This window comes from Molossus molossus, unplaced genomic scaffold (genome assembly GCF_014108415.1).
Source record: "Molossus molossus isolate mMolMol1 unplaced genomic scaffold, mMolMol1.p scaffold_m16_p_10, whole genome shotgun sequence".
In the NCBI taxonomy this organism is placed as follows: domain Eukaryota; kingdom Metazoa; phylum Chordata; class Mammalia; order Chiroptera; family Molossidae; genus Molossus; species Molossus molossus.
The window spans coordinates 45,794,981-45,822,222 of NW_023425345.1; the positions used below are offsets into that span (position 1 = coordinate 45,794,981).

General features: G+C 35.2%; 1 protein-coding gene across 1 annotated transcript in view; it reads right to left on the reverse strand.

Moving 5' to 3' along the window:
• The window catches only part of ADAMTS20 (ADAM metallopeptidase with thrombospondin type 1 motif 20), a 165,456-nt gene that overhangs the window by 109,469 nt on the left and 28,745 nt on the right, over positions 1-27,242 (reverse strand). Inside the window, exon 4 of the mRNA XM_036251991.1 lies at positions 6,894-7,153. Coding sequence (XP_036107884.1) covers positions 6,894-7,153 — 260 coding nt within the window. The remainder of the gene's footprint in view (positions 1-6,893; positions 7,154-27,242) is intronic.

Sequence of the window (27,242 nt, forward strand, 5' to 3'; positions counted from 1 at the left end):
GATGGGGCCAATCAAATGGTGATTTCAAGCAGGTCTGTTAGCACTACAGTATTGCTCCCTTTAAAAATAGAATTTTTTTATCCTCACCCAAGGACATGTTTGCATTTATCTTCAGATAGAGTGAGAGGGAGAGAGGGAGGAAGAGAGAGAAACGTTGATGTGACAGAGACACATCGACTGGTTGCCACCCACACAACCCCAACCAGGGGGATTCCTTAGTGGGAACCAAACCCGGGACTCTCTGGTCTGGAGGCCGACACTCTAACCGCTGAGCCAAACCGGCCAGGGAAGTGTTACTCCCTTTAGAATGAGAGCGGTGGAGCCCTGGTCGTTCTCGCTCAGTTGGAGGCAGCCATTGATGTTTCTCTCTCTAAAATCAATAAAAACACATTTTAAAAAATGGGAGCTGTAGGAATCTATAGCTGAATGGCCAAATATTCATTTTCATGCAACTTAAAAAATGTATCTACTGTAGAAAACAAAGTAGACCCATTATTTGTGACTTCAGAGTTATACTTTAATTCTGTGAGTTTAAAAGTAGCTTTTTCACATATAAGTGAGATCATGAGATACTTTTCCTTCTATCAACAATAAAGATAAATTTTAAAAAATAAATAAAAATAGAACGTAACAGTCTGAGGAACACGGTAGACCCAGAAACATGGAAGTAGGGCACAGACTGACATCCCTCAGAAAAGGGGGTGGGGGGAGGGAGGAGCTAAACCACAGAACTTATATGCATCTATGCATGACCAATGGACATGACAACAAAGTCGGGGACGGGGCAGGGGTAGGGTGGGGAGGGGTGCTAATGGGGTAAAAAAGGAGAAACATCTGTAACAAAAAATTAAAAAAATAAAATAAAAAATAAAAGTAGATGCTTTTCTAAGTCAAACTACAAGGTAAACAGTACACCTCAAAAGTATGCACAAAGGCTTTATTCCCCTAAAAATAAAATGCTTTGAAGACATCTGTGTCACAGGGAATCATCCATTCCCAGTACTCCAGAGCAAACAGCTGAAGCACTCTATAAAGTATTGAACTGGCTTCTTTCTCTACTCATTGCCCCAAATATGTTGACTAAAATGACAATCTGGATGTTGTAATATTAGCTATAAAATATATAACCACTAAAATATATTTAGTTTCAGAAGGAAACAGATGATACACCTTTATTGAAAAGTGACCAACCTACTGGTTAGAATTTGGAAACCTATTCCCAGTATTCTAACAGTATGTTTTAGAATATATTGGTACAGCAAAATTTCCATAAAATCTAAGGGAAAAGATAATTCAAATAATTATTATGCAATATGGATGTTATAAAGCACCATCATTTAAGTTACACAGACCCAGGTTCAAATTATAACTACCACTTTTTGATAATACCTACTTATCGGCTACTATAAGGATGAAATGAAGTGGTGTCCCAAAAAGCATTTAGATCAGGGCCTGGGTCATAAGTGTCAATGGTAGTAATTTTTATTACTACCTATAAAACGTTTCCAGAATAAAAGGCCTATGGTGTATATAATGCTAGTTTTAGTTCATGTGTTTCAAATTAGTTATCACAGCATACTCAAATGTAAAGCAAAGGATCCGAGAGCATCCATTTCATTATTTATTTCAATATTTATTAAATATCTACTGTCTGTCAAACTCTGTGTGTCACTTACTAGATATAGAGATGAATAAGGCATGATCTGTACCCTTAAACTCATTTTTCTGGTGGTACAAAATACAAAAATGGATGGTTTGGTGTAAATCATTCTTTATACACCTCCTAAGCCCCTCAGATTGATATTTGCTTTTATATTAAAATGATGTTTCTTTAAGGTCATCTTGCTCATTTAATTTTATGCACCTTCTATTGTTTTATGTATTGACCTTTATGATGTATATGCTGATACTCAATATATGTACTTTATTATATTTGAATGTTTAAAGATGCTATTAATGAATAATTATTCAATAAGCTGAATTGTGAATCAGGCAGATGAATGATCACATGGCTATGAAGTCATGTATACTGTTATATATTATTGTCATCACTACGTTTTAGAATGCTATGTATTAGAATTTTTATTCTTCTAATTAAAATTTATTTAATCTTTTATTCTATAAATGTGTGTTTCCACAAAACAGAGTTCATACTTTTTCATAGGTCTCAAATAGTAAGCATTAGTTCATAGGTATTAATGAAAAGTAAAGAGATAGTATAACTTATTGTTTAAATATTTTCAAGAAAATTCTAGGCAGAAAATACTTCATGCAAAGCATGAAAAAAATTACTATCACCATTAACTGACCCACCATTTTGAAATAATTACTATATAAAGTTTTAGCAAATGTTCATATATAAAATGTTTAGAGGTCACCTTCATTTATCTTTATCATTTTAGCCATTTTTAAAATGGAGAGAATTGACATAAAACAATTTTAGGTATATAACAATGATTTGATATATGTATACACTACAAAATAAGTTTAGATTAAATCTATCACCACACATAGTTAGAAATTTTTTTCTTATGAGACTTTTTCATATCTATTCTCTTAACTTTCAAATATACAATATGGTATTATTAACTATAGTCACCATGCTGTACCTTACTTACATCCTTAGGAATAATTTATAACTGAAAGTTTGTGCCTTTTAAAAAAATTTTTTTTTCTTTATTGATTTTAGAGAGAGAGGGAGGAAGAGAGAGAGATAGAAACAGTGATGAGCGAGAACATTGATTGACTGGCCACCTCCTGAACATCCCCCACTGGGGATCGGGCCCACAACTTGGGCATGTGCCCTGACTGGGAATCAAATTGGTGACCTCTTGGTGCATGAGTCAATGCTCAACCACTGAGCTATACTGGCCAGGTAAAAGTTCATGCCTTTTAACTACCTTTACCTTCATCTATACAAAAACTGATTTTAACAAGTAAACAAATTATGCTTACAAAAATCACTATTCTCGTCAGAAAAGACCTTTTTGTTTTTAAGTTAGAAAATGATGACATTCCACATAGTTACAAAGTAAATACCTGCGAAGATTTAAGAATAAGCAGAACAGTGAGTGGAAGAAAGGAAAAGGTAACACAAATGGTCATAAAATGATGAAAATAACTCATTAGTTTTTATTTCAGTGTGGCTGAAGAATTTCTCATCCTGAATAACATCAGTAAAAGCAACTCAGAGAACGGACAGCAATGTTGAGTCGATGTAATGCAAGTCAGGGCTTTTGGTTGACCAAGGCCTCTAAATAACAGGAACTACATTTTAATACATAGGGCTGATTCCTGAGTGTCACATGATGCTCCTTAAGTTTACATTAAATCTATAACAAAGTGAATATTAAAAAGTCAAACCTTTGTAAACACAATGGAGAGTGGAGGTCTCTGACATAAATATTTTCAAGGTTTGTTAAATAGTAAGTCATTGAATATCAAAGTGAATCTGTTGAAGAAAATAATCACCTTGGTGGTTTAATAATGCATACATAAATGCCATATTAATGTGATAATGTCACCTAAATTCTCTAAAGATAGAAGCTATGGAATAGCAAATAATTGAACTTTTCTGCTCACGTAACACACTTACTTCATTAGATAAACTATATACCACAGCTGTGTTCTTCCCAGCTAATTTTAATGTTAATTCCACAATCCTTAGATTAGAGATCACTAAGCTATTTTTACAACATGAGTACGGCACTCTAAAAAGTGAATTAAATCACACACATTATTTCCGTATCATTGTGCTTGAATATTTTGTTTAATTGTTGAAAGCAAAGAAAAACTTGAAGATAGCACAGTTGTTTACTTTGTGCTCGATGAGTAAGGATAGATAGTCTCTCTAAATTATAACCCATCAGTTCAATGCTGAAAGTATTCAACAATCCCCCTCTTGTATCTGGAGCTCAACACATAGCAATTCTTTTTCATCTCTTCGGACTTTTCTTTAAATGACTCTCAGTCATATTCCAAGTCGAAATCGTATTTTCTTGTTTTTTTTCCTATATTACCATGACCAAGAACATTAATGATATCCTGAATCTGTTTGAATAAATGCAGTCAGTTAATGCCTTCTTATAAATTAGGACAAAATATGTAAAACTTGAATGGGCCCCTTCCTCACCTGTAAACATCTGGGGACACTTAGGTCACCTCTCCAGAGCAGATTTGGAAATGGACTTCCCAAGTAGAAATAAGACGAGTTGGACTACATTTTGCAATCTTTCTATAGTGTGACCAACAGTCCCGGTTTGCCCAGGACTAAGGGGTTTCCAGGGACATAAAACTTTTAATATTAAGGTTAAGAAAGTCCCAGGAAAAACAGGTGTCACTTTTTCTCCAAGTTTACTTTCACCTTTAACTTGTTTATATCTACAAATAGTAGCTGTGATCACAGTTTTTCACTAATAAAATAGCCATACAGGTACAAAACCCTAGAGTGGCTGACTTTCTTGTATCGTTATCTGAACAGTATTTTAATAAAAGAGAGAGAGAGAAAAAAAAAAAAACAAAAAAAACCACTAAACCCAGGTAATTTAGAAATCACCTGAAATTTGACCTCTGAGGAACAAAAAGTATATACAAAACCCAAACTACCTCAAAAGAGAGAGCCTCCTGAATTTGTTCTGCTACGCCATGTATCTTTGGAGTGCTCTCCTCTTCCTGACCTACTGCAGTATCTATCTCCCTGTGAAGGAACACTTGACACAAACCACCTAACAGCATCTACGAGCATCTTGTCTTCTGTTATCATTGGCTCCCCTCCTAATGGAAGTAAAACCCTAGGAAATGATATAAGCATGCATTTGTCTGTTGCTGCAAACAATCTCAGAAGCAGATTTACTTTCCATGAAGTCAAAAGGTCTGCTTTTGCCCTTGATAAACTCTGGCTTTATAACTCTAATGGCCGGTGTGGCTCCCTTGGTTGAACATCGTCCATGCACCAAGAGGTGGCTGGTTCAATACCCAGTGAGGGCACATGCCCGGGTTGTGGGCTTGATTCCTGGTGGGGGGAGTGCAGATGGCAGTCGATCCATGTTTCTCTCTCACATCAATTATTTCTCTCTCTCTCAAATCAATAAAAACTTCTTTAAAAATATAGATAATAAAACTTTTGAAAGATGAGGTTATCACCAAAACTGCATATAGCTATTCTAAAATTATCCTTGGAAAATTACTCTTGTGTTCTTACACTCCTTTTAGTCAGTCTTTCCAAAGTACTGATGCAGGAGTTGCATGTCATTTAACATGCTTCAAAACCTGTTGTGTTTACAAAATCTAATATTTCCTTCAGTATCATTACCCTCCTAATTTCTTTATTTTTTTAAGGGAGATTTTTTTCCTTTATTGATTTTTTTTTTTTTTTTTTTAGAGAGAAAGGAAGTGAGAGGGAGAGAGAGATAGAAACATCGATGAGAGAGAAAATCAATTGGCTGCCTCCTGCATGCCCCTCACTGGAGATTTGGCCCACAACCTGGGCATGTGTCCTTACTGGGAATCAAACCAGCAACCTCTTGGTGCATGGGTCGATGCTCAACCACTGAGCCACACAATCCAGACACTACCCTCTTAATTTCTTAATGAATATAATTTTCTTTAAACATTTAAAATTGCAAAGTTTATCCCACAGTGTTCCATATGATTGATACAATTTCCTACCTATCAATTGACATCTTCCATGTCAGTGTTCTCATTAGAAACTTTCCTAAAGAACATGCTACACCCATATCTAGATAATTATACATCTAGATAATTACATATCTAGATAATTACTTCAGAATCAGAAGTTTAAAAAAAATGTCATCAGGATAAATTTCTATGTATAGCTCAATTGTCATTTTAAAATTTCAATTCAATTAAACAAAACAAATAGATGTCTATATTATATAAATTTGAGAAAATCATTTTGGATCATCTCTTTTTTGTCTATTATAGTCATGCATTGTGGGGGGAAAAAAGTGTTATTTTAATTACTTAGTCATTCATTCTTTTCCTTTCAAGATTTATTTATTCAGTGCCCATTGCATACAAGACATTATGTTTAGGCCACAAAGACCATGTCTACTTAGCTATATGTTCCAATGCCCTAAATCTGTATAAATATGTGGCCATATAACTCATTTGCTAAACTAGGATACACATGAGCATAAAAGGAGGAAGTGCTTTTAGTAATTACTCCACAACAGCAAGCCTAGACCTAAAAATGTCTCAAAAGGTAGATATGTGTGTGTATATGTACATATGTGTGTGTGCATGTGTGTGTGTGTGTGTGCATGTGCATATATGATATAAGTGCTCAAAATGATGGTCTTCATGGGCATTAGAATTCGGTTCTATGGATACAGACACCACCACAGCACAACAGCGATATTAACATCAGATAAGGGACTCTTGTAGCTTACGTCCCATATTTGCTAAAGCATCTCTATTAGTAATAGCCTATCATTTTATCCCCATAAATGCATTTATAACCTAAAATATCATGCATCCTAATTTCTAATTTGGCCAATGTATTGGTAGTAAAAATAATATACCCTCCCCTTTGTGAAAAAATAGGGTGAGATTTTTAAAATTTAGATTTTAAGGGCAAAAGATCCATGTTACTAGGATCTTCCCTGTCACTAGGGGGCAGAAGCCATTCATGTGATGAAGTAAATCAAGCATTTTCTATAAGTGGTTTCAGAGGATTTTTAAATATATTAGGAAGTTGTCCAACTAACAGAATGGAATACTTGCCATGCAACTGAACTAAATTTAATTATTTTTGCCTTATGCCTAGATACAATTTACTTACATCTAGAGCTAGAAAAACTTCTAAAAAATTACATTTGAGAAAATACTATGTCAAGAATTTTAGGAAACGTAAAAGACTTACGTTTACTTACAATTGATATCAGAGTGAGCACATAGTGCTGCAAGTTCGGCCCGTGGTGATGAACCATTTTGGTGTCGGCTGTCACCATAACTTCCACGTATCTTGGATATGATAAAAAACGCTTTTTCCTGGAATGTAACTGGCTTTTTTCATTTTCCAGTGATATGTTTTTTGAAGGGTGTCCTAAAACTGCTTCCTTCTTCATATTAAGATCTTCATTCACATTGCTGTAGTTATGAAAAGGTAAAGTGGTCTTCTTTATTTGACTTTCTGAGGGGAAAAGGGAATATAATGTGCAGTCATTAAATTATGTGACCAAAATATAACGCAAAATAAAATAGCCCAAAACTAATAGTTACACATGTGCTTCCAATGTGAAACAAGAAAAGGGCAAACAATTAGTATTTAAAACAATGTTATACAGCATTATGCATTATCGTGAGCATTACTCTTCATAGTAAATAAAATATTCGTATTTTCATAGATTGCACTAATAAAACTGTAACTAAGTCTTTTTAAACAGCTATAAGTATTCAAAAATATTAAGCACTGGATAGAAAATAAAAATAAATTAAGAAGTCCCCACCCGGCCAGTGGGGCTCACTGGTTGAGCATCAACCCATGTATCAAGAGGTCGCCGGTTTGATTCCTGGTCAGGGCACACGCCCAGATTGTGGGCCAAATCCCCAGTTGGGGGGCATGCAGGAGGTGGTCAATCAATGTTCTCTCTCATCAATGTTTCTATCTCTCTCTCTCCCTCTCCCTTCCTCTATCTCTAAAAAAATCAATAAAGAAAAAAATTTAAAAAGAAAAGTCCCCATGTTTTTCTCTGTAGTTAAACTGGGCCCTCAGTTTACTGATGGCATTTAATCTCACTACAGAGTAATCATACTTTGTAGGATGAAATGTCATAAAACACAGAATAAAACAAACTTTTGTTATACAATATGTGAAGAGCACCAATAATAACAGAAAATCAACCCATAAAACAATATATATCTATTTCAAACCCATAAAATCAAATGTCGATATAAATTTTATAATACTTGATTATATAAAATACTTTATTATTTTGCTTGTATAAATACAGAATTAAAATTATTGAACACTGAAGATCATTATAGCAACCACCTTTAAGTCCTATGCATTTATAGAAGCCATTTCTAAATGCTTAATTATTTGTGCTTCTGAAAAAATTCATAGGCAGAATGGGCGGCTTGTCCTATTTCCCTTCTTTAGCTTGTTTTTCTAGTCTACTCTCCTTTCTTATTTTTCTCTGCTAATTTACTAACACTTGTTTGGTGAAAGTATTCTGAACAGAAAAAAGAACCAAAATAATCAGATAAGAAGAAATAAAAGGTCTGGATACTTAATAAACCAATAATGAATATAGAAACAATCAATACTTAGTTCTACTATAAGAATTGGACATAAATATAAGACTATATTTTCATACAGAAATAATTTATTTCATTTTAAAGCAGTAATCCTATAGTTGTAAGAAAGAAACTAAAGTTCTAAACACTGTTTCTACAAATGAACTTCTTTTTCTGATTCCTAAAACCATCCTGCCTTTTAATATTACTTGCTCTTAGGTTTTAAAATGTATCTTAGTGAAGACTCTGAAAATTTGGCAAACTGATGATATAGACCTAAAACTTTATTCTACCATCCTTTTCTCCTGGGGTGATTCAACCACTAAAATATCTGTGACCAATTACTGGACACCAGAAAAGACCCCAGCTATATTTATGAATACAAATCTCAGCACTTTCAGGAAGAAGGTAAATATTCATGTTTTGACTTATTCATTCACCTATTTTATAAATTCAAAATAAACATTTTTTGACTACCTTCTGTATATCAGGAAACATTTAGAAATTGAGACGCAAAAAGCACCTCATAAAGCTTATAATCTACTAGGTAGAAAACATAATAAATAAACATATATTTAAGGATATATTTCATATAACTTTAAGTGCTTCCATAACAAGTCAACCAAGAGACAAAGTGACTCTACCCTTCCAAATGCCTAAAATTTCAAAGATCTATAATACCAAGTATTGGTACAACAACTTCGGAAAAACTCCCTGACAATTTCTAAATGAAGTCAGACGTATATCTTCCCTATGACCCTGCAATTCTAATCCTACAAATACACCTAAGAGAAGGGAAAAAGGATGTTCATAGCATATAAACCAAGGGAATAGAATACAGAACCTAGAAATAAGCCTTTACGTATATAGTTAAATGATGTTCACCACAGGTGCGCAGACAATTCAACATGGACAGAACAGTCTCTTCAACAACTGGTGTTTGAAAAACTGGATATCCACGTGCAAAAGAATGAAACTGAACTCTTATGTCAAATAATTTATAAAAATTAACTCAAAATGGATGAAAGACCTAAGTGCAAGACCCAAAACTCAAACTCCTAAAAGAAAACAGAGGAAAAGTTTCGCAACATTAGATTTGGCAATGAACTCTTGGATATGACACAAAAGCACAGGCAATAAAAGAAAATAAACAAAAGGGACTACATCACCTTTTTTAAAGTCTGTGCAAAGGACACAGAGTAAAAAAGGCGACCTATTGAATGAGAGAAATATTTGCAGTCATATATCTAATAAGAGGTTAGTAACCAGAACATATTTTAAAAACAACAAGAAAAAAACCCTCCTACAACTCAACAAAAATAACTCTATGAGAAAATGGGAAAGAACTTGAATATTCATTTTACCAAAGATAATATACAAATGGCAAATAAGCATATGAAAATATGCTTAATATCACTAATCATTACAGAAATGCAAATCAAAACTACAATGAGATATCACTTCACACCCATTAGGATGGCTACTATGAAAAAAAACAAAAACAGAAATGAGTGTTGGCGAAGATGTGGAAAAATTAGACTTCTTACAAACTGTTAGTGAGATTATAAAACACTGCAATTGCTACAAAAAAACAATATAGAGGTACCTCAAAGAATTACAACTAGAACTACCATATGATTCAGGAACTATTTCTGCATATATATCCAAAATAATTAAAAGCAGGATCTTCACTGAATTATTCACAACAACCAAAAGGTGGAACCAACCCAAATGCCCATCAATAGATAAATGAACTGTGAGATACCAAAAAAACTAACTATAAAGACTATTTGACTAAATTAAAACTTCAAATTTGTGTTCAACAAAAAACACCATTATTGCATTATTGGAGTAGGAGAAGGTATTTGCAATATATATAACAATAATAAAGAGCTCATATACAATTTATATAATTAATAACTACAAATCATCCTAGCCCATCTGGCTCAGTTGGTTGAGCAATGGCCCATGCACCAAGAGGTTACTGGTTCAACTTTTCTGGTCAGGGCACATGCCTGGGTTTCAGGCTTGATCCACAGGAGGGGGCATGCAGGAGGCAGAGGATAGATGTTTCTCTCACAGAGCTGTTTCTATTTCTCTCTCCCTCTCCCTTCCTCTCTCTAAAATCAATGAAATATTTTTAAAAATAATTACAAATCAATAAGAAAAAAAAAAAAAACAATAAAAAAGGAAGGCTTGAATACCTCACAAAAGATAAAACATAAAGGCAAAATGTATAAAATGATGCAAAAAATTACTGATAATCAGGAAAAAAATGCAAGTTAAAACAATAAAACATTATTATATACTCACTCAAATGGTGAAAATAAAAAATATTGACAAAAATAAGGCATGATAATATAATGTGGGGCATCTGAATTTCTCATATACCCCTGGTAACAGTGGAAATTAGCATATTCACTTTGAAAAATGTCAGTAGGGGAGGGGAGAATGTAGATCACACAGCTTAGTGCAAAAGGGATATAGTTATTATTTACTTTTAATTCTTAATAATTGTAAGTGTGCATAGATAATTTAAAAATAAGCACCAACAGAGATACTCAGAACTTCCCATTTTAAGAGGTGAGAGAGACAATTTTTTAAAAAAATCAGCAAAAGTAAGGCAATAGGGAAAAAGAAAATTACAGTATCATTACATAAATAACACCAAACACATATTGCTTACTGTAAGCTAAGTACATTTCTGGTAAATTTATTTGTATTCACTCATTTGTATAAACTAAGTACTATTGTTAATTCCATTTTATAGATGAGTCATCTACAACATATAGAAACTAAGGAATTTACAAACACAATCCTTAATGAAGCTGAAAATAAAGAGAAGAAAACTAGATCGCTTAGTGTAATAAAAGGTGAATGCTGTAGTTTACCTACCAAAAAGCAAAAGTTTTAAAGAATTGGGTTGATAAAATCCAGTTATTTTTTACTAGTAAGTAGAACAACTGGGATTCAAATCTTGGGGATCTCACTCCAGAGTCAGTGGTTTTAACCACTAAAAGATAATTTGATAATAAAAGTTAAAAGAAAAAATGAAAGAACCATAATTTAACAACTACAAGGTTAACAATACAGATCTCAAGAGTTTAATCTCTACAGCAAACAAAATAATCAGATTGTTCTATACAACTCTTTGTCTAATTAAATTTAGAAGAAAATGAATTTCATACTTTAACACAAGACAGGATAAATCTTGTCACTCTAATAAGTAAAAAAAAGTGATAAAATAAATCTAGCATATTTTATGTAGTTTGAAAGCTAAAATTAAAAAAAAAAATACATTTTTACAAATACCTATGGATGCAATTAATTACCTAAGAAGAAAGTAAGGAGATGACAAACAGATGCATAATGATGGTCACCTTAGGTAATGGGGAAGCAGGTGAACAAAACGAAAGGGCTTTTGGAAAAATTATGTGGCTGCATATTGGTTGTTGTCCAAGTAGTATTTTATATCGGTTTATATATTCATGATATGTATAATATTAAGTTCTGAGCAAATAGTAATACATAAAACTAATTGCTATTAAAACAATATGACAGCTCTCCTCACTAGCGTATGCTCGTTTCAGTAATTGCTAGCTAAAGCAAGAAGACAATAAAATGAAATATACAGTATGAACATTAGAAACTGTTTTCATGACTTTTCACACAAATAGCACTTATAACTAAAAAATACTACAGACTCAATTTAAAACATTTTATTTGTTTTTTGCTTTTTTTTATCCTCACCTGAGGACATTTTTCCATTTTTTTTGTTCAGATAGAGTGGGAGGGAGAGAAAGGAAAAGAGAGAGAGAGAGAAACATCGACGTGAAAAGGACACATTGAGTGGCTGCCACCCGCACAACCCAACCAGGGCCAGGGACAAACTGCAACCGTACGTGCTCTTAGCGGGAACTGAACCTGGGTCTCTTGGGACCGCAGGCCAACTCTCTAACCCTTGAGCCAAACCAGCCAGAGCTCAATTTAAAACATTTTAAACTAACAATCTTTAACACAGGAATAATTAAATAATGCAATGCTATGCAACTGTTTAAAAACTTAATTAGGTCTATATATTTTAACATGGCAGGATGTCCATGTGTTTTAAATTTTTTTTTAACGTCTGTGGCTCAGTGGTTGAGCATCGACCCATACACCAAGAGGTCACCAGTTCAATTTCCAGTCAGGGCAGGTGCCCAGGTTGTAGGCTCAATCCCCAGTTGGGGGCATCCAGGAGGCAGCCAATCAATGTTCTCTCTCACTGATGTTTCTATCTTTCTCCCCCTCTCCTTTTTCTCTCTCTAAAAATCAATAAAAAACTTTTTTATTTTTTTAATGTCAATGACAGAGTAATATGTATAGTATGATCCTATTTTTGTAAACACTTTCACAAAATATACAAATGTATATTTATAAAACTGTATATAATGAGGCAAAACTGTGGAAGTGTACACCTCAAATTGTTTTGGCTGTATTAGACAGTGTTACTATCCTCCTCTTCAGCTACACCTATCAGTCTTTAGTATCTCAGTGCTCTTTAATTCACTGCAATGAACTTGTTTTATTACTGTCATTTTTAAATTGTAATTTTTTTTTTTTTTTTTTTTTATCCTCACCCGAGGACACTTTTCCATTTTCTGTTCAGATAGAGTGGGAGGGAGAGAGAGGAAGAGAGAGAGAGAGAAACATCGATGTGAAGGGACACATCGAGTGGCTGCCACCCGCACAACCAACCAGGGCCGGGGACAAACTGCAACCGAGGTACGTGCCCTTAGCGGGAACCGAACCCGGGTCTCTCTGTCCCGCAGGCCGACGCTCCATCCGCTGAGCCAAACTGGCCAGGGCTAAATTGTAATTTTTTTACGCCCTGGCCAATGTGGCTTAGTGATTAGAGCATCAACCCGCGCAGTGAAGGGTCGCAGGTTCAATTCCCAGTCAAGGGCACATTACCTGGGTTGCAGATTTAATGTCCAGGCCCTGGTCAGAATGAGATCAGGAGGCAACCAATCCATGTGTCTCTCTCACATCAATGTTTCTCTCTCTCTCTCTCTCTCTCTCTCTCTCTCTCTCTCTCCCCCCCTCCCTCCCTCCCTCCCTCTCTCCCTTTCTTTCCCCTCCTCCTCTCCCCTTTCTTCCCCCTTCCCTCCCTCCCTCCCTTCCACTTTCTCTAAATGTCAATGGAAAAAATATCCTTGGGTGAAGATTAACCAAAAAAAATAGAGTATTTTTAAAAACAGCATCTATAACTATTTTACAAGTTAAACATTTAATCCCATTACCCTTTTGATGTTTATACTTAAGCAGAGTAATAAATGATGACAAAGTGACCTTTCTAAATACCCTAAATAAATGGACATATTCAAAGCTCATTTAACATTTTAATTACATCACCTCTATGCAATGCTTGTTTTTCTATTAATGTTCTATCAAGTCAAATGCTAAAATGACTTCTTGTCATTTATTAATAACAAGTGTAATATAACCCAAAACTAATTTAGACCAAAACCAACCATCAAATCACAAACATCGTGCAACAATGATAGTCAGTGAACATAATTCTTATTATGGCATACTGTATTCTGAAATGCAAGGAGGTAGTTAAAAGTTAATAATTCATAAGAATATAAACTACTAAAAATTATTAAACAATAATGTAATAAGAAACACATAATTCTAATTAAATGTCCCACACCTTGGAAAAAAATTTCTTTGACCAATTCCTTAATATGTGTGACTCAATATAATTTTGAAATCTCTGCACTTATTTAAGGAAAAACAAAAAATTGGACACTCTGATTATCTTAGTTTTGGGAATTTGTGGTCCTCTATACATGCAGTTCAAAACTGGTTTCTTCAATATATTGTTTACTTGACAATTTTTCCATAGCAAGATTTTCTTGATAGTGAGGGCAGTATGTGATTTACATTCTGGTATGAACTCCTTATCTCATTGCAGATGGGCTCTTGATGAGCACAGGTCTAGCATGACCCCATTATCATGAAACAACTACCAGCCGCTCTCCTAGACCAAGAATCTGATTGGCCTGCTGGAACAAATCTCCTTATGCTACAATAGGATCACATGCTAACTTTGAGTAGAATTACAATGCATGAAATGAGGTTCCTTATTGTACTGTCACAGTGTAGTCATCAAACCTTGGCCTTAATTCTCCATAAGTGGCCTGGAACTGAGCTAGAATCTAGCATTAGAACTGAACACAATATAAATCTAACTGTTTCTATGTTTCTGTCTTAAGGATTTAATGACAGTATCAATACCTAACATAACTGATTACTTATTTTAGGTGTAGGCAACCTATCAGTTTCCCTGCATCCCTTCCTTCACTTCTCACCATTATGAGAAGAAATTATTGTTAACATACCTACTTAATAGATGGGGGAAAATAAAAAAAGGGAATCCCTGCTTTGTCAAAAAAATTATTTATGAATATAATTATAAACCTATAATGCCACTTGAAAATCCTAATAGCACTTCATATTCAAAATATACAAAACTAAATTTGTCATTTTCTTCTCCGAGACCCAGCAATAATCTAATATCCATAATGAGCAATAATCTAATATCCATAACTCCCACTAAACTGTGCCGGACCTTTGGGCTCTTCTTTACCTTTTGTACCTGGTTACCAAGTTTTGTCATTTCTCCTTCTAAATGTTCCTAATACTGCACCTGTTGTCAACAATGCCCTTTCCCCTCAACTCATGCAGGTCTTTTTCATTTGTTATTTAGAATCATGAGTGCAAAATTAGACAGAGTCTCTCAAATAGTCTCACCATCTTCAATCTTTTATCCTTCTTATTCATCCTACATTTATGTCCAGAGAAGATTCATTTTTTAGGAATATCTCACCCTTTTTCAAGAAATTTCCATGGATCCTCATTGCCCATAAGATAAAATCAAGCCCATGACCACCACTAGCCCACCACTTAACATGCTCATCACCACCACTACCATCAAGCTATAAACTCTAAATACTGACAACACTGTTAGGTAATATGTTCTGCTCCAGTAAGTCCTCAATAAATGTTCATGAAAAGAAGAAAAAAAGATTAATAGAAAGAAAAGAAGGATGATGAAAAGTTGGGAGATGGAGAAAGGGAGGGAAATGGAAGAATAGAATATATTGAGGAACAAGGCAAAAAAAAAAAAAGGTTCAACATGGGACTACATCAAACTAAAAAGCTTCTGCACAGCAAAAGAAACGACCATCAAAATAGAAAGGAAACCCACTGTATGGAAGAGCATAATTGCCAATGATACATCAGATAAGGGGTTAATTTCCAAAATATATAGAGTGCTCATACAACTCAACAGGAAGAGAAAGGAAGACAAAGAACCCAAATGGCAAGAGACATATGAAGAAATGCTCAACATCATTAATCATCAGAGAGATGCAAATTAAAACAACAATGATGTATTACCTCATACCTGTCAGAATGGCCACCATCAACAAATCATCAAACAAGTGTTGGCGAGGGTGTGGAGAAAAAGGGACTCTAGTACACTGCTGGTGGGAATGCAGACTGGTGCAGCCACTATGGAAAACACTATGGTGTTACCTCAAAAAATTAAAAATTGAACTTCCATTTGACCCAGTGGTCCCACTTCTAGAATAAACCTACAAAGCCTGAAACACCAATCAGAAAGAATATAGGTACCTCCATGTTTACAGCAGCAGTATTTACAATAGCTAAGATCTGGAAATAGCCCAAGTGTCCATCAGTAGACAAATGGATAAAAAGGGGTGGTACATGTACACAATGGAGTACTTGCAGCTGTAAGAAAGAAAGATCTCTTATCCTTTGAGACGACATGGAGGGACCTGGAGAGTATTTTCCTAAGCAAAACAAGCCAAGCAAAAAAGACAAATATCACATGATCTCACTTATTTGTGGAATATAATGAACACAACAGTCTGAGAAACAGGGTAGACCCAGAGACGTGGAAGTAGGGTACAGGCTGGCAACCATCAGAAGAGGGGGTTGAGGGAAGAAATAAACCACAGAACTTATATGCATATATGCATAACCGATGGACATGGACAACAAGGCTGGGGATGGGGTGGGGGGGTGGGGAGGAAGGTGTCAATGGGGAAAAAAGGAGAAACATCTGTAACAAAAATAAATTAATAAAAAAATAAAAAGAAAAATATTGAATTGTAGAAGATAAACAAAAATATTACTTTATTTTACTATATGATTTATCATAAATTTAGAAATACATTAATTGAATTCTAAAAAATATATACTTCATGAAAGATGGAAAAAAAAAAAAGGTTCATCATACCAGAACCTCTAGGTAAGGGTAATACTAACTGTAATTTACAACAGTAGCAACTCGAAGATGAAGAGGTAGCCTTTGATGTTCTTGATATTAAGTATGAAATTCACTCTGGTTTCTGTACAGAGGTGAGAATTGATACAAAGACTCTGTATTTGACCAGACGAGAAAACAAGTTTTATACTTGTCCAATAGCATGTAACCACCCATTCTAAACATGAGAGCATAAAATCAAAAGAAGCATATTCTAGAGCATCAATATTTCAAACCACTTGTTAAATGCCCAACAAGACTCACAACCCAAAGAATTGGGTGTTTTGAAATAGAGTAATCATATTAGATATATTGTGAAATCTAATGTATTTTCTTATTATTTAAACTGTTTTCTGGATCTATTATATATACTATGCTGCCACAGTAAGTTTTATTAATACTACTATTGTCAATAACAAACACAGTACTTAATGAGTGCTATGTGCCAAGCACTGGTACACTTCACATAAGTTATCTCCTTTACTATTAACAACTCCATCATTTTATACATGAAGAAAATGAGGAACAGGAAGTTTAAGTAAACTTCCCATGGTCACATAATAAAATATAATTTGTAACCTATTAAGTTTTTAAAACAGTAGTATTCTATGACAAAATCTGCTGAAAATTCATAGTCCTCTATGATTTGTCAATATTATTAGAAGTCTCAACCACTCTTATAGAATTGTGGCACATGTCTTTGAAATAAAGCAATTTTACAAGCCATTCACAAGTTAATAATTAGAAATGCACCTACTACTAATAAATGTGCAGAAGATTGTGGGCTTGCCTGTGGCAAGCTGAAACTTGAAACATAAAAGAATCATTACATCATTAGTCCTCATTGCATCCCTGAATCAGTCACTATTACAGGGCACATTTTGAAACATAGACATGTGACACAGGTTACATGAAATTTCATCAGCCACCAACTGAGTACACGGCATAACAAAGAAATGAATTCAGATTTCCTCAACATCCATTATTACATCTGAATTCCATATCACATGACTCTTCTAAAGGTCATATGTAGTAATACATGTAGAATGTTAAGAATTTAGTAACCAAGATCAAAATGGAAAATGCTGCCTCCTACAAAACTAAAAGAGGAACTAGCTACTCATTTCCATGAAAATATTGGTCTAGTTCTCTTTGCATTACAGAAATATAGAGCTGAGCCAAGATTTGGATATAAATTTATTTTTTCCTTGCACACATTTTTTTCTGATATATATATATTATATTATATTTATTTCCTCTTTATTAAATTATATTTATTTCCTCTTTTAACAAATTTATACAGGTTTCAGATGCACAATTCTACAACACATGTGTACACTATATTGTGTGTTCACCACCCCAAGTCAAGTCTGTCTATCACCATTTATCCTCCCCAGACCCTCCTCTACCTCCCCCATCCCCTCTTTCCCCAGCAATCACCACATTGTTGCCCATGGATATAAATACATTTAGCTCTAAGATGCATAGACTTGAGAAAGATCTGGTACTGTCCCTTCACTCTAGTGGCCCTAAAAGATAAAAAGGAGGGCACTGAAAACCCCCCAAATTATTCTCATTAATCCCACATCCAGTAAGAAATTCCAGTTCCTTTTGCTAAGTGTGCTGAAAGGGCAGTGAGTACACTGGTCAAGTGTTACAGAGTAAACACCCTTTCTTCCACATTCTCAGGAATCCAGCCCATGGGGATTGCTCTAAAGATATGAAGACAGATTTTCCTAATAAGCTGAATCAAGGATTCTTACACAGATCATGAGTTGAAAATAAGCACGCATTCATTCATAAATTCAAAACCTTTCATGTTTCCTTCCTAGGTGAGAAGGAATATTCACTAGATGCCCCCTTCCAGCTTTTGGCTTCTCAACCTCTACACTTGAAGAGTATAGAAGAGGATCTGTGTATCCCTTTGCATTTTTCAAAGTGCTTTTCCACGTCTTCAAATACTATAGTTTGTCAGAGATTCTAAGCAAAATGAGAGTAAGACTAACAAACCAAATCACACAAAAGTTAGTAGACTTTAGATGGACAGTTATACATATAACAATGTGATACTCCAAACTCCCACTCTACTACTTCCTGAAAAGATGCTATAAAATCTTATGAGATGAATTCATTCTTTAAAGAAAAACTGGTTATTCAGAATTCATGTTGAACCAGATCTAGTAAGTTTATGCAAGTGCGTGTGGCTGCTGAAATTAGAATATAGCATAACGCTATTAACATTTACAACAGTACAGAACTCTGCCTTATCAATCTTATCTTGTTATTTTTGGATAAGCCTTTGGGGCAGTCCATTTCTGAACCATATCCACTTACTATGATTTAACAGACAACATGTAACTCCCTTTGTTCTCCAGACTTTTACATGAGTTGCTCCTGAGCTATAAGAGTTCTCACATTATCTGACAATCTGCCTCACGTATGTGGAATCATTCCAAAAATTCTGTGAGGTCATTTTCAGTATTAAGCACTCTGAAATCCTCCCAAAACACAAAGTTAGCTCAAAGTGGGAATTTATAAATATTATAAACCCCTTATTTGCTCTATCAATTCAAGTATTGGTATATGATAATTTTTTCACACAAAGCAAATTGTTGAAATATGAGTGTGAGCATTTTCTATTATGTTATTAACTATAATTTGTTATTTTTTATTGACTATTTTTGAAAAATAAAGTTATAAACTCACAAAAATCTAAAATATAAACTAAGCTTAGACTTTAACTCATTCTTTATTCTACTGTTATTGCTAGCTCTGTAATTCCTGTAATAGCTTTTGACTGAAAATAGAATTCTCATGTGAAATACTCTGCTAACTATTAATATTTGATAAAAGATTTTCAAAAATAAGAAAAAGATCTTTTCCAAAGTAAATTTAGCATTGAAAACTTATGTCTAATTAAAGACACTCACTAAATGAATATAAAATGTTAAAACTAAAAATACTGCCTGACTGGTGTGGCTCAGTGGATGAGCATTGACCCATGCACCAAGAGATCACCGGTTCGATTCCAGGTCAGGGCACATGCCCAGGTTGTGGGCCGTGTGCAGGCGGCAGCCAGTCAATGTTCTCTCTCATCAATGTTTCCATCTCTCTCTCCCTCTCCCTTCCTCATTCTCTAAAATCAATTAAACACACACACACACACACAAACTATGTGGTATCTTACTAGCACTTAATATCTTTATTGTGAAATCAGTTTTTTATTCACACTGCTTTTGCCAGCTTTATTTAAGCTCACTATTTTTAGTTTTTGACAAAAGTAGAAAAAAATTCTGAGATCATTGGTAGACTAAACTCTCATTTTCAAGCAGGTATTTTGTTATTTGATTTTATGCTACCATATCTCAGAAAAACACCACTTTTCAAAAGAATGTTTTTGCCAATCTTAACACTATGTTAATCTGACTGACATCCAGCTACATCTGTTAAGTGCAAAAGAAGCTGCAGACTGCAGACTAACAGGTCAGACTGAGGGGGCTTTTCCCCATCCGTATGCTGGCTCTCTTTCAAGGAAGAAAAGCCCAAGAAAGCAGCCTGTTTGGGAGAGGTCCAGAGGTCTGGATATTCTCCCCAAGAAATAGTGAATCTGTCACCTGACCTGGCAGTAGCCCAACCCTCAGTCCAGCAGTGATGATGTTCCCCAAGTAAGGAACAGGGACTGTGATCATCCTTGTGCAGTTTTCCTTGGCAAGTACACTCATGTGAGAGCAGCCCAGTCTCGAGTCTTGAGATCTTCAGAGTTGCTTTTGAATGCTGCAATACTGAATCAGATTCTAATTGCAAGTAAGTAAAATCTTTGCTTCCTCTTCATGAGGAAAGCACCACATGGCTAAGCACTAGGGAGCCAAATATTAAAATTTACTTCACTGAGCATTTGCAATTAAGTTGTGTTTGCTAGACCAACAGAAGAAAAAGTGTAAAATGAGCTATATGGCTGATTATTGATCTAATACCTTAGAAAGAAAATTTTACATGCATTGCTCTCCCCAAATTATTGAGTTAGTTTCACTTCTGTCCTTTACCTGATAAGTAAATCTAAAAGAATATTAAGTGTGTAAACTAAAAACAACGACATCCTTAGGCAATTCATATACTATGGCCCATTGTTTTAATCATTCTCTTCTAATAGTCACTAATTTTCTTTGATCTTTTCCTATACAATCAGGGGAAATTTTCAAACCAAGTTCACTCATAAACATAGGTGTACACATTTTAAAGAAAACATTACCAAATCCAGTCTGGTAAGAACACAAGGTAGACTTGCCATTTGATCAATTGACTGAACAAAGGAAAAAAACTACATGCTCACTTTGATATATGTGGAGGAAAAAGTTTTTGTTTTTTTGTTTTTTATTGATTAATTTTTGTTACAGATGATTCTCCTTTTTTCCCCCACTGATTCCCCCCTCCCCCTCCCGGAGGAAAAAGTTTTTATAAAATTCAATATCTATTCATAATAAAAATTCTTAAGCTAGGTATTTAGGGAAACTCTTTTAATCATATAAAGGGCACCTAAGAAAAACCAACAGACATTGTACATATTAGAAAAGGTCGAAATTGTCCTTCAATAATTGGTAATGAGGCAAGAATTTTCATTATTGCCATTTCCATTCAATGTTGTTTTAGAAATCTTAGCCGGAGCAATAAAAATAAATAAATAAAAGATTGAAAGATTGGAAGGGAAGAAATAACTGTCTACATGATTGTCCATGTACAACATCCTTAGTATTAACAGATTAAACTATTAGAATATATGAGCAAAGTTGCTGAATATAAGTTCAATACTTTAAAATTCCCTGCATTTTTATGTAGAAATAATAATTAGAAAATGAAACTTTAGAAATCCTACCACTTACAATTAAAACCTGACTAAATATCCAGGAAGAAATATAAAACATTATGTGGGAAATTAAGAAAGGATTGAGGATATACCATATTGATGGGTTAGAAGACACATTATAAAGATGTCACTTCACCAAATTGATCTATTGATCCAATAAAACTTGATCATATTATTTTCCTTTTATGGAAACCAACAAGCTGATTCTAAAATGTGTAAATGCAAAGGATCAAGAATAACCAGCACAAACTGATGGTTACCAGATGGGAGGGGGATAGGAGACTGGGTGAAAAAGGTAAAGGGATTACGAAGTACAAATCAGTAGTTACAAGACAGTCATGAGGATGTAAAGTACAGCATAGGGAAGAGAGTCAATATTATTGTAATAACTATGTGTGGTGCCAGGTGAGTATTTGAATTATCAGGGGAGTCACTTTGTAAATTATAAGTGTCTAACCAATACACTGTACACTTGAAACTAATATAAAATATTGAATGTCAACTATAATTGAAAAAGAAAAAAAGAATAACCAAGACAGTCTTGAACAAAGTCAAGGGCTAACTACCACATTTCAAGACTTATGATAGATCTATTATTTATATATATAATTTTTTATTTTTGTTAATCCTCACCCAAGGATATTTTTCCATTAATTTTTAGATAGAGTGAAAGAGGGTGGGAAGAGAGAGAAAGAAACATCGATGTGAAAGAGACACATCATTGGTTACCTCCCGCATGACCCCGACTGGGGCCTCGGGGTCGGGGATTGAACCTACAACCCTTAGGTCTGCAGGCTGATGCTCTAACTGCTGAGCCAAACCAGCCAGGGCAGATATACACTATTTTTAAGGCAGTTTTGGCACAATGATGAAAAATAGACCAATAGAAGAATAGACAATGTCCAAAGTAGATCCATAGATAGGAATACTTTTCTCAATAAATGTTATATATGCTAAATATTTTCATTGCTATGAAATATTTCAATTAACTTTTTTTTTTTTTATCCTCACTCGAGGACATTTTTGCACACATCTTCAGATAGAGCAGGAGGGAGAGAGGGAAGAAAAGAGAGAGAGAAACATCGATGTGAAAGAGACACATCGACTGGTTGCCACCCACTTGACACCAGATGGGGCCAGGGACAAACTGCAGCCGAGGGTACATGCCCTTAGGAGGAACCAAACCTGGGACGCTCTGGTCCAGAGGCCGATGCTCTAACCGCTGAGCCAAACCAGCCAGGGCTCAATTAACTTAAAAAGTAAAGTTTTATTGACTATTGCTTTTGATAGTTTTATTAAGTCCACTATTTTTGGATTTTGCAAAATAAATAAAATTTGAAATTATTGATAGATTGAGCTCTTATTTCAAATAAGCATTTTATTTTATTTTATGCTATATCCCAAAGTTTAATAATCACCTTTTTATGATGAAGGTTTTCACCACAACAGGATTAGTCACCAACAAAGGCCTGAAGATAGTTTATCTAACTGTCCTTTATAATATCCTCATTTTATAACTTCTGTGAACACAAATATTCTTGAACCTAATCCAATCTGCACAACATTGAAGGTCACCCATCATTCCTAGTTTTCAAAATTAAATAATTAGCTCCAAATCATGTTCTTTGAATTCTCAACACCCCTTAGCCAATTAGTTAGTCCTTCATTTTTGAAAATCTTTCTTCACTAGGCTTTGGGGCACACATTTCTCAGTTGTCTTACTACTTCCCTGGCCTCTACTTTTCAATCTCCTAGTTTTCTCCTCATCTCCCCAACTGCTAAACATTGTCATGCCCCAAGGTTAATCCTTGAATATTTTTCTCTTCTGTATCTAATTCATTCCCTATACAATTTCAAACAGCCTTATATCTTTAAACATCATTTATATCTAACTCCTAAATCATTATCTCAAACCCAGACCACCCCCCCATACTGACCTTCCAACACATATATTCTATTGTCTACTTGCCTTTCCTCCCTTTAGATTTCTAACTGGCACCCCAAACTCAAAATGTCTAAAACCTAGACCTGATACTCCTTCCTAAAATTGTGGTTCCCATGGACTGCCCCTCTTCAGTAAATGACAACTCCATCCTTCCAGTTGCTGTGGGAGGGAAGGGAAAGCCACCTTAGAATACTCTGTGACAACTCTTACTCTCAACCACTGCCCCACTCACCCGCTTATAACTTGACCATCAAAATGGACACATGACATCATGTCAGGCCACTTCTCAGTAACTTCATGACTACCACTCAAATTCCAGACCATCACTTCTCAACATGATTATTTCAGTATCCTCCTCAACCTCCTTGCTATGCTCTTGTTCTAGTCTTTTCTCCATCCAACAAAATGAGTAGCCCCTTTAAAATGCAAGTTGAGCCCTGGCTGGTGTGGCTCAGTGATTAGAACATCAGCCAACACACCAAATGGTCGTGGGTTCAATGCCCAGTCAAGGGCATGTACCTGGGTTGCAGATCTGATCCCCAGACCCAGCAGGGGTGCGTGCAGAATGTAGCCAATCCATCCATGTGTCTCTTACATCTCTTTCTCTCTCTCTCTCTCTCTCTCTCTCTCTCTCTTCCCCTCCCTCCCTCCCTCCCTCCCTCCTTCCCTCCCTCCCTTCCACTTGCTCTAAAAATAAATGGAAAAATATCCTTGGGTGAGGATTAACAAAAAAAATAAAAATAAAAAATAAAATAAAATGCAAGTTGATCATGTCACTTCTCTCCTCAGTGGCTTCCAGTATTCGAGTTACCTTCAAAGTTGTTATTGTGACTTACGATGTCCTGTGTGTTGAGGTGGATTTACCATGAACCTAAAGCACCTTAAAATTCTGGTCTCTCAGTTACAAAGTCCTGTTCCAAGGCTTTGGATGGAATTCTAGTAATTTTGTATTTATAACTTTTCTATTTCTTTCCTCAACCCTGCCAATTTGTTTACTCTTCAGGCCCCACACCTGGATTCTAACTACATGACTTAGCCTCCCACCACCACTCTGACTTCATCTCCTGCTACCCTCTCTCCCTCCCTCACTGTACTTGTACTTGTACAGGCTGGTCATGGAGCATGTTAAGCAGGTCCTAGAACCGTTGTAGCTCCAGTGAAGAGGTACTCACATATTTTATAAATGAATAAACAAATAGATAAACAAATCCATGTTGAGGCAAGGTTGAGAGGCCTCATCCTTTCGAGTTATTAATGTGGAACAAGAACAAGAGTCTCCTCTTAGCTGGCAGCTTTTTCTCCACGTATTCCATGCCCAACCCCACCCAGAACATAAAGCAGGGGTAACATGTCTCACACTGTATTCGTGTCCCTTCCTCCCCTGAGCTACCACAAGGTGGAAAACAGAAAGAGCAGGTTTTTTGATCTATGGGCCCTATACCATACATGTTCTCTGTCCAGCTGAAAGCTATGACTGAGTTCACCAGGCTGGTAGTGGATACACTAAAGAAACAGCAATCACCCAGAAATTTCTTTCACTTTCCTCTTGCACAATCAGATTTTAAAAGTCACAGCCTAAATATTACCTTGGCCTTTCTATTTGCCCTCTCACCATCCCCCCCCCCAAAAAAAAAACAAAAAAAAAAAACTAAGGGATACTCATCAGACAATCTCAATTTGCTGAAAGACATGCAAAATCATTAAAAACCACAGCAGTGGAAAAATTAGCTCACTGAAAATTCTGGCCAGTTTTACACTAAGAATAACAGTACTGGTTCTCTTTCTTTTACCATAGTCTGTATCTTAGTTACTAATATCTCAAGTTCTCCAACCGTTATACCTCTCTCAAAACACAAAGTTTAGCTATTAATCTATTAATGTCAAAAACATCCTTTTCATTCTGTACTTCTCAGTTGTTGGAATCTCCTTTTGCTGTGCTCAAAGACATCTCCAACATAAAATTTTAAACACCAACATCACAACTGTACACCCCTTTGTCCATGCATCTTCTTGTTTTCTCTATCCAGCATCCATTCATTTAACTTCTCACAACAGTCCCCAATTTTTCTTTGGGTACCTACCTCCCTTCATTCTTAGCCTACAGTTCATTGCATTGACCTGACCCCATGAGCATAGTGGGTCCGGCTGATTACAGCTCTGCCTCCAATAATACCAATTAGCTGAGGCCAAACAAAACAGTAATCAGACCTTCTATCAGAACCTTACTTTGAACTACTGGGGGAGATGACTTCCAACATCCACTGGATTGGTGTCAACTAAGGCCTAAATCTTTTAACAAGGGCTTAGCAGAGACCTTTATAAGCTTGCTCCTGGTTACCTCCCCAGCATCATGTCATCTTGACATCTCCTGGCATCCCAGGCTTTTTCGTAAATACTTTTAGTTCCCTACGTGGTTTAAGCCCTGCCCCATCTCCAGGTGTTTGCACACGCTCTTGCTTCCATCTGGAATTCTTTTTATCCTCTCCCCTTTCCCTGACTAACTCCTACTCATCTTTTGGGTCCGAAACAATGAGGTTTTATTTTTTTCACAGAAGCCTTCTCAGACTTCCATGTCTGAGCTGGTTTTCCTATGAGGCCCCAAATCAGTTTCTGAATGAACTCTGCCTTACACACCTGTTTGTGAACAGAACAGTAATTTTGGCACTAACAATTCAACTGTTTACACAACAGCTATATTCATAACATCAGTTGCTGTAAAGAATGTGAAAATGTAACCTTTTGCTTTAAGGAACATAAACACACAATCTTAAAACTAATAGGAAAGATAGCAGAGACATAGAATAAATTTTAAAACAATGCAAGGTAGTGTAAATTATATGCAGAATAAATAATGTATCCCCTAAATTGTTAGATAGTCTTTGGCCAGTTATTCTAAAGCCTGCACTCTTAATCTTACAAAATTATGAGCAGGTACCTTAATCACAAGAGAATGAATAAGGTGCTAATTATAAAACAATCAAATAGAAACTTTTAGTAAAGCCAGAGTCTGTAATAAGGTATAATTGGTAAAAGAGCTAAAAACTAATGACTCCATTCACATTTTAATCTCTATAAGTGAAGAGCACTTTAAGTATGTAAATAAACTAACTCATTTAGAGCAAAGGATTTTTTAATTTGAGGAGACATCTCTTACTGTGGAAGGAAAAGATTAAGGAGAAATTCCTTACGGACAACGTAAGCGGATGAGACAAGCCAAAGGCAATACAAAGTGGTAGGCAGATCACCGAAGGGCAGGCGCTGCTATCAGGAAGGTTAATGGAGATGTTCCATTCTGGCAGTGGAGGCTTACATAGCTGTCCAGTAAAAACTCACAGAAACGTTTACCAAGTTGCAAAGTGACTAAAAACCATGTACATGAATTTTGAACCAGAAAGTGGACCAATATAAAGCAAAGACAGAAAAATTTTTAATGGAGGTAGAACATAAAAACAGATGTACCATGTATTTCAAAGAAGGGTTAACAGTCTCGGTCCCACCTCCAAAGTTGGCTTGATAAATACATAAACCAGAACAAGTTGACATGGGCAGAAAAAAAATTAGAATTTCTAGCAACATTCTAAACTCTTTATGAAAAGAATGATTAACAGCTAATTAACTAGGCCATTAACTGATTGCCTTTTTAGTGATTAAAAATATGTATGTTAATTTTACCAAAAAATGGAGGTAATTTAAGAATCGAAAAGAAGGATACTACCTTTAACATTTTAGTAGATAAATGTTGTGGAAAAAATATATTGTAAATACAAGAAAACTAAATCCCATAGCTTTCTACTTGTTATTATTTGTAGTTTTTATATAAATCTTTAGTATGAAATTTT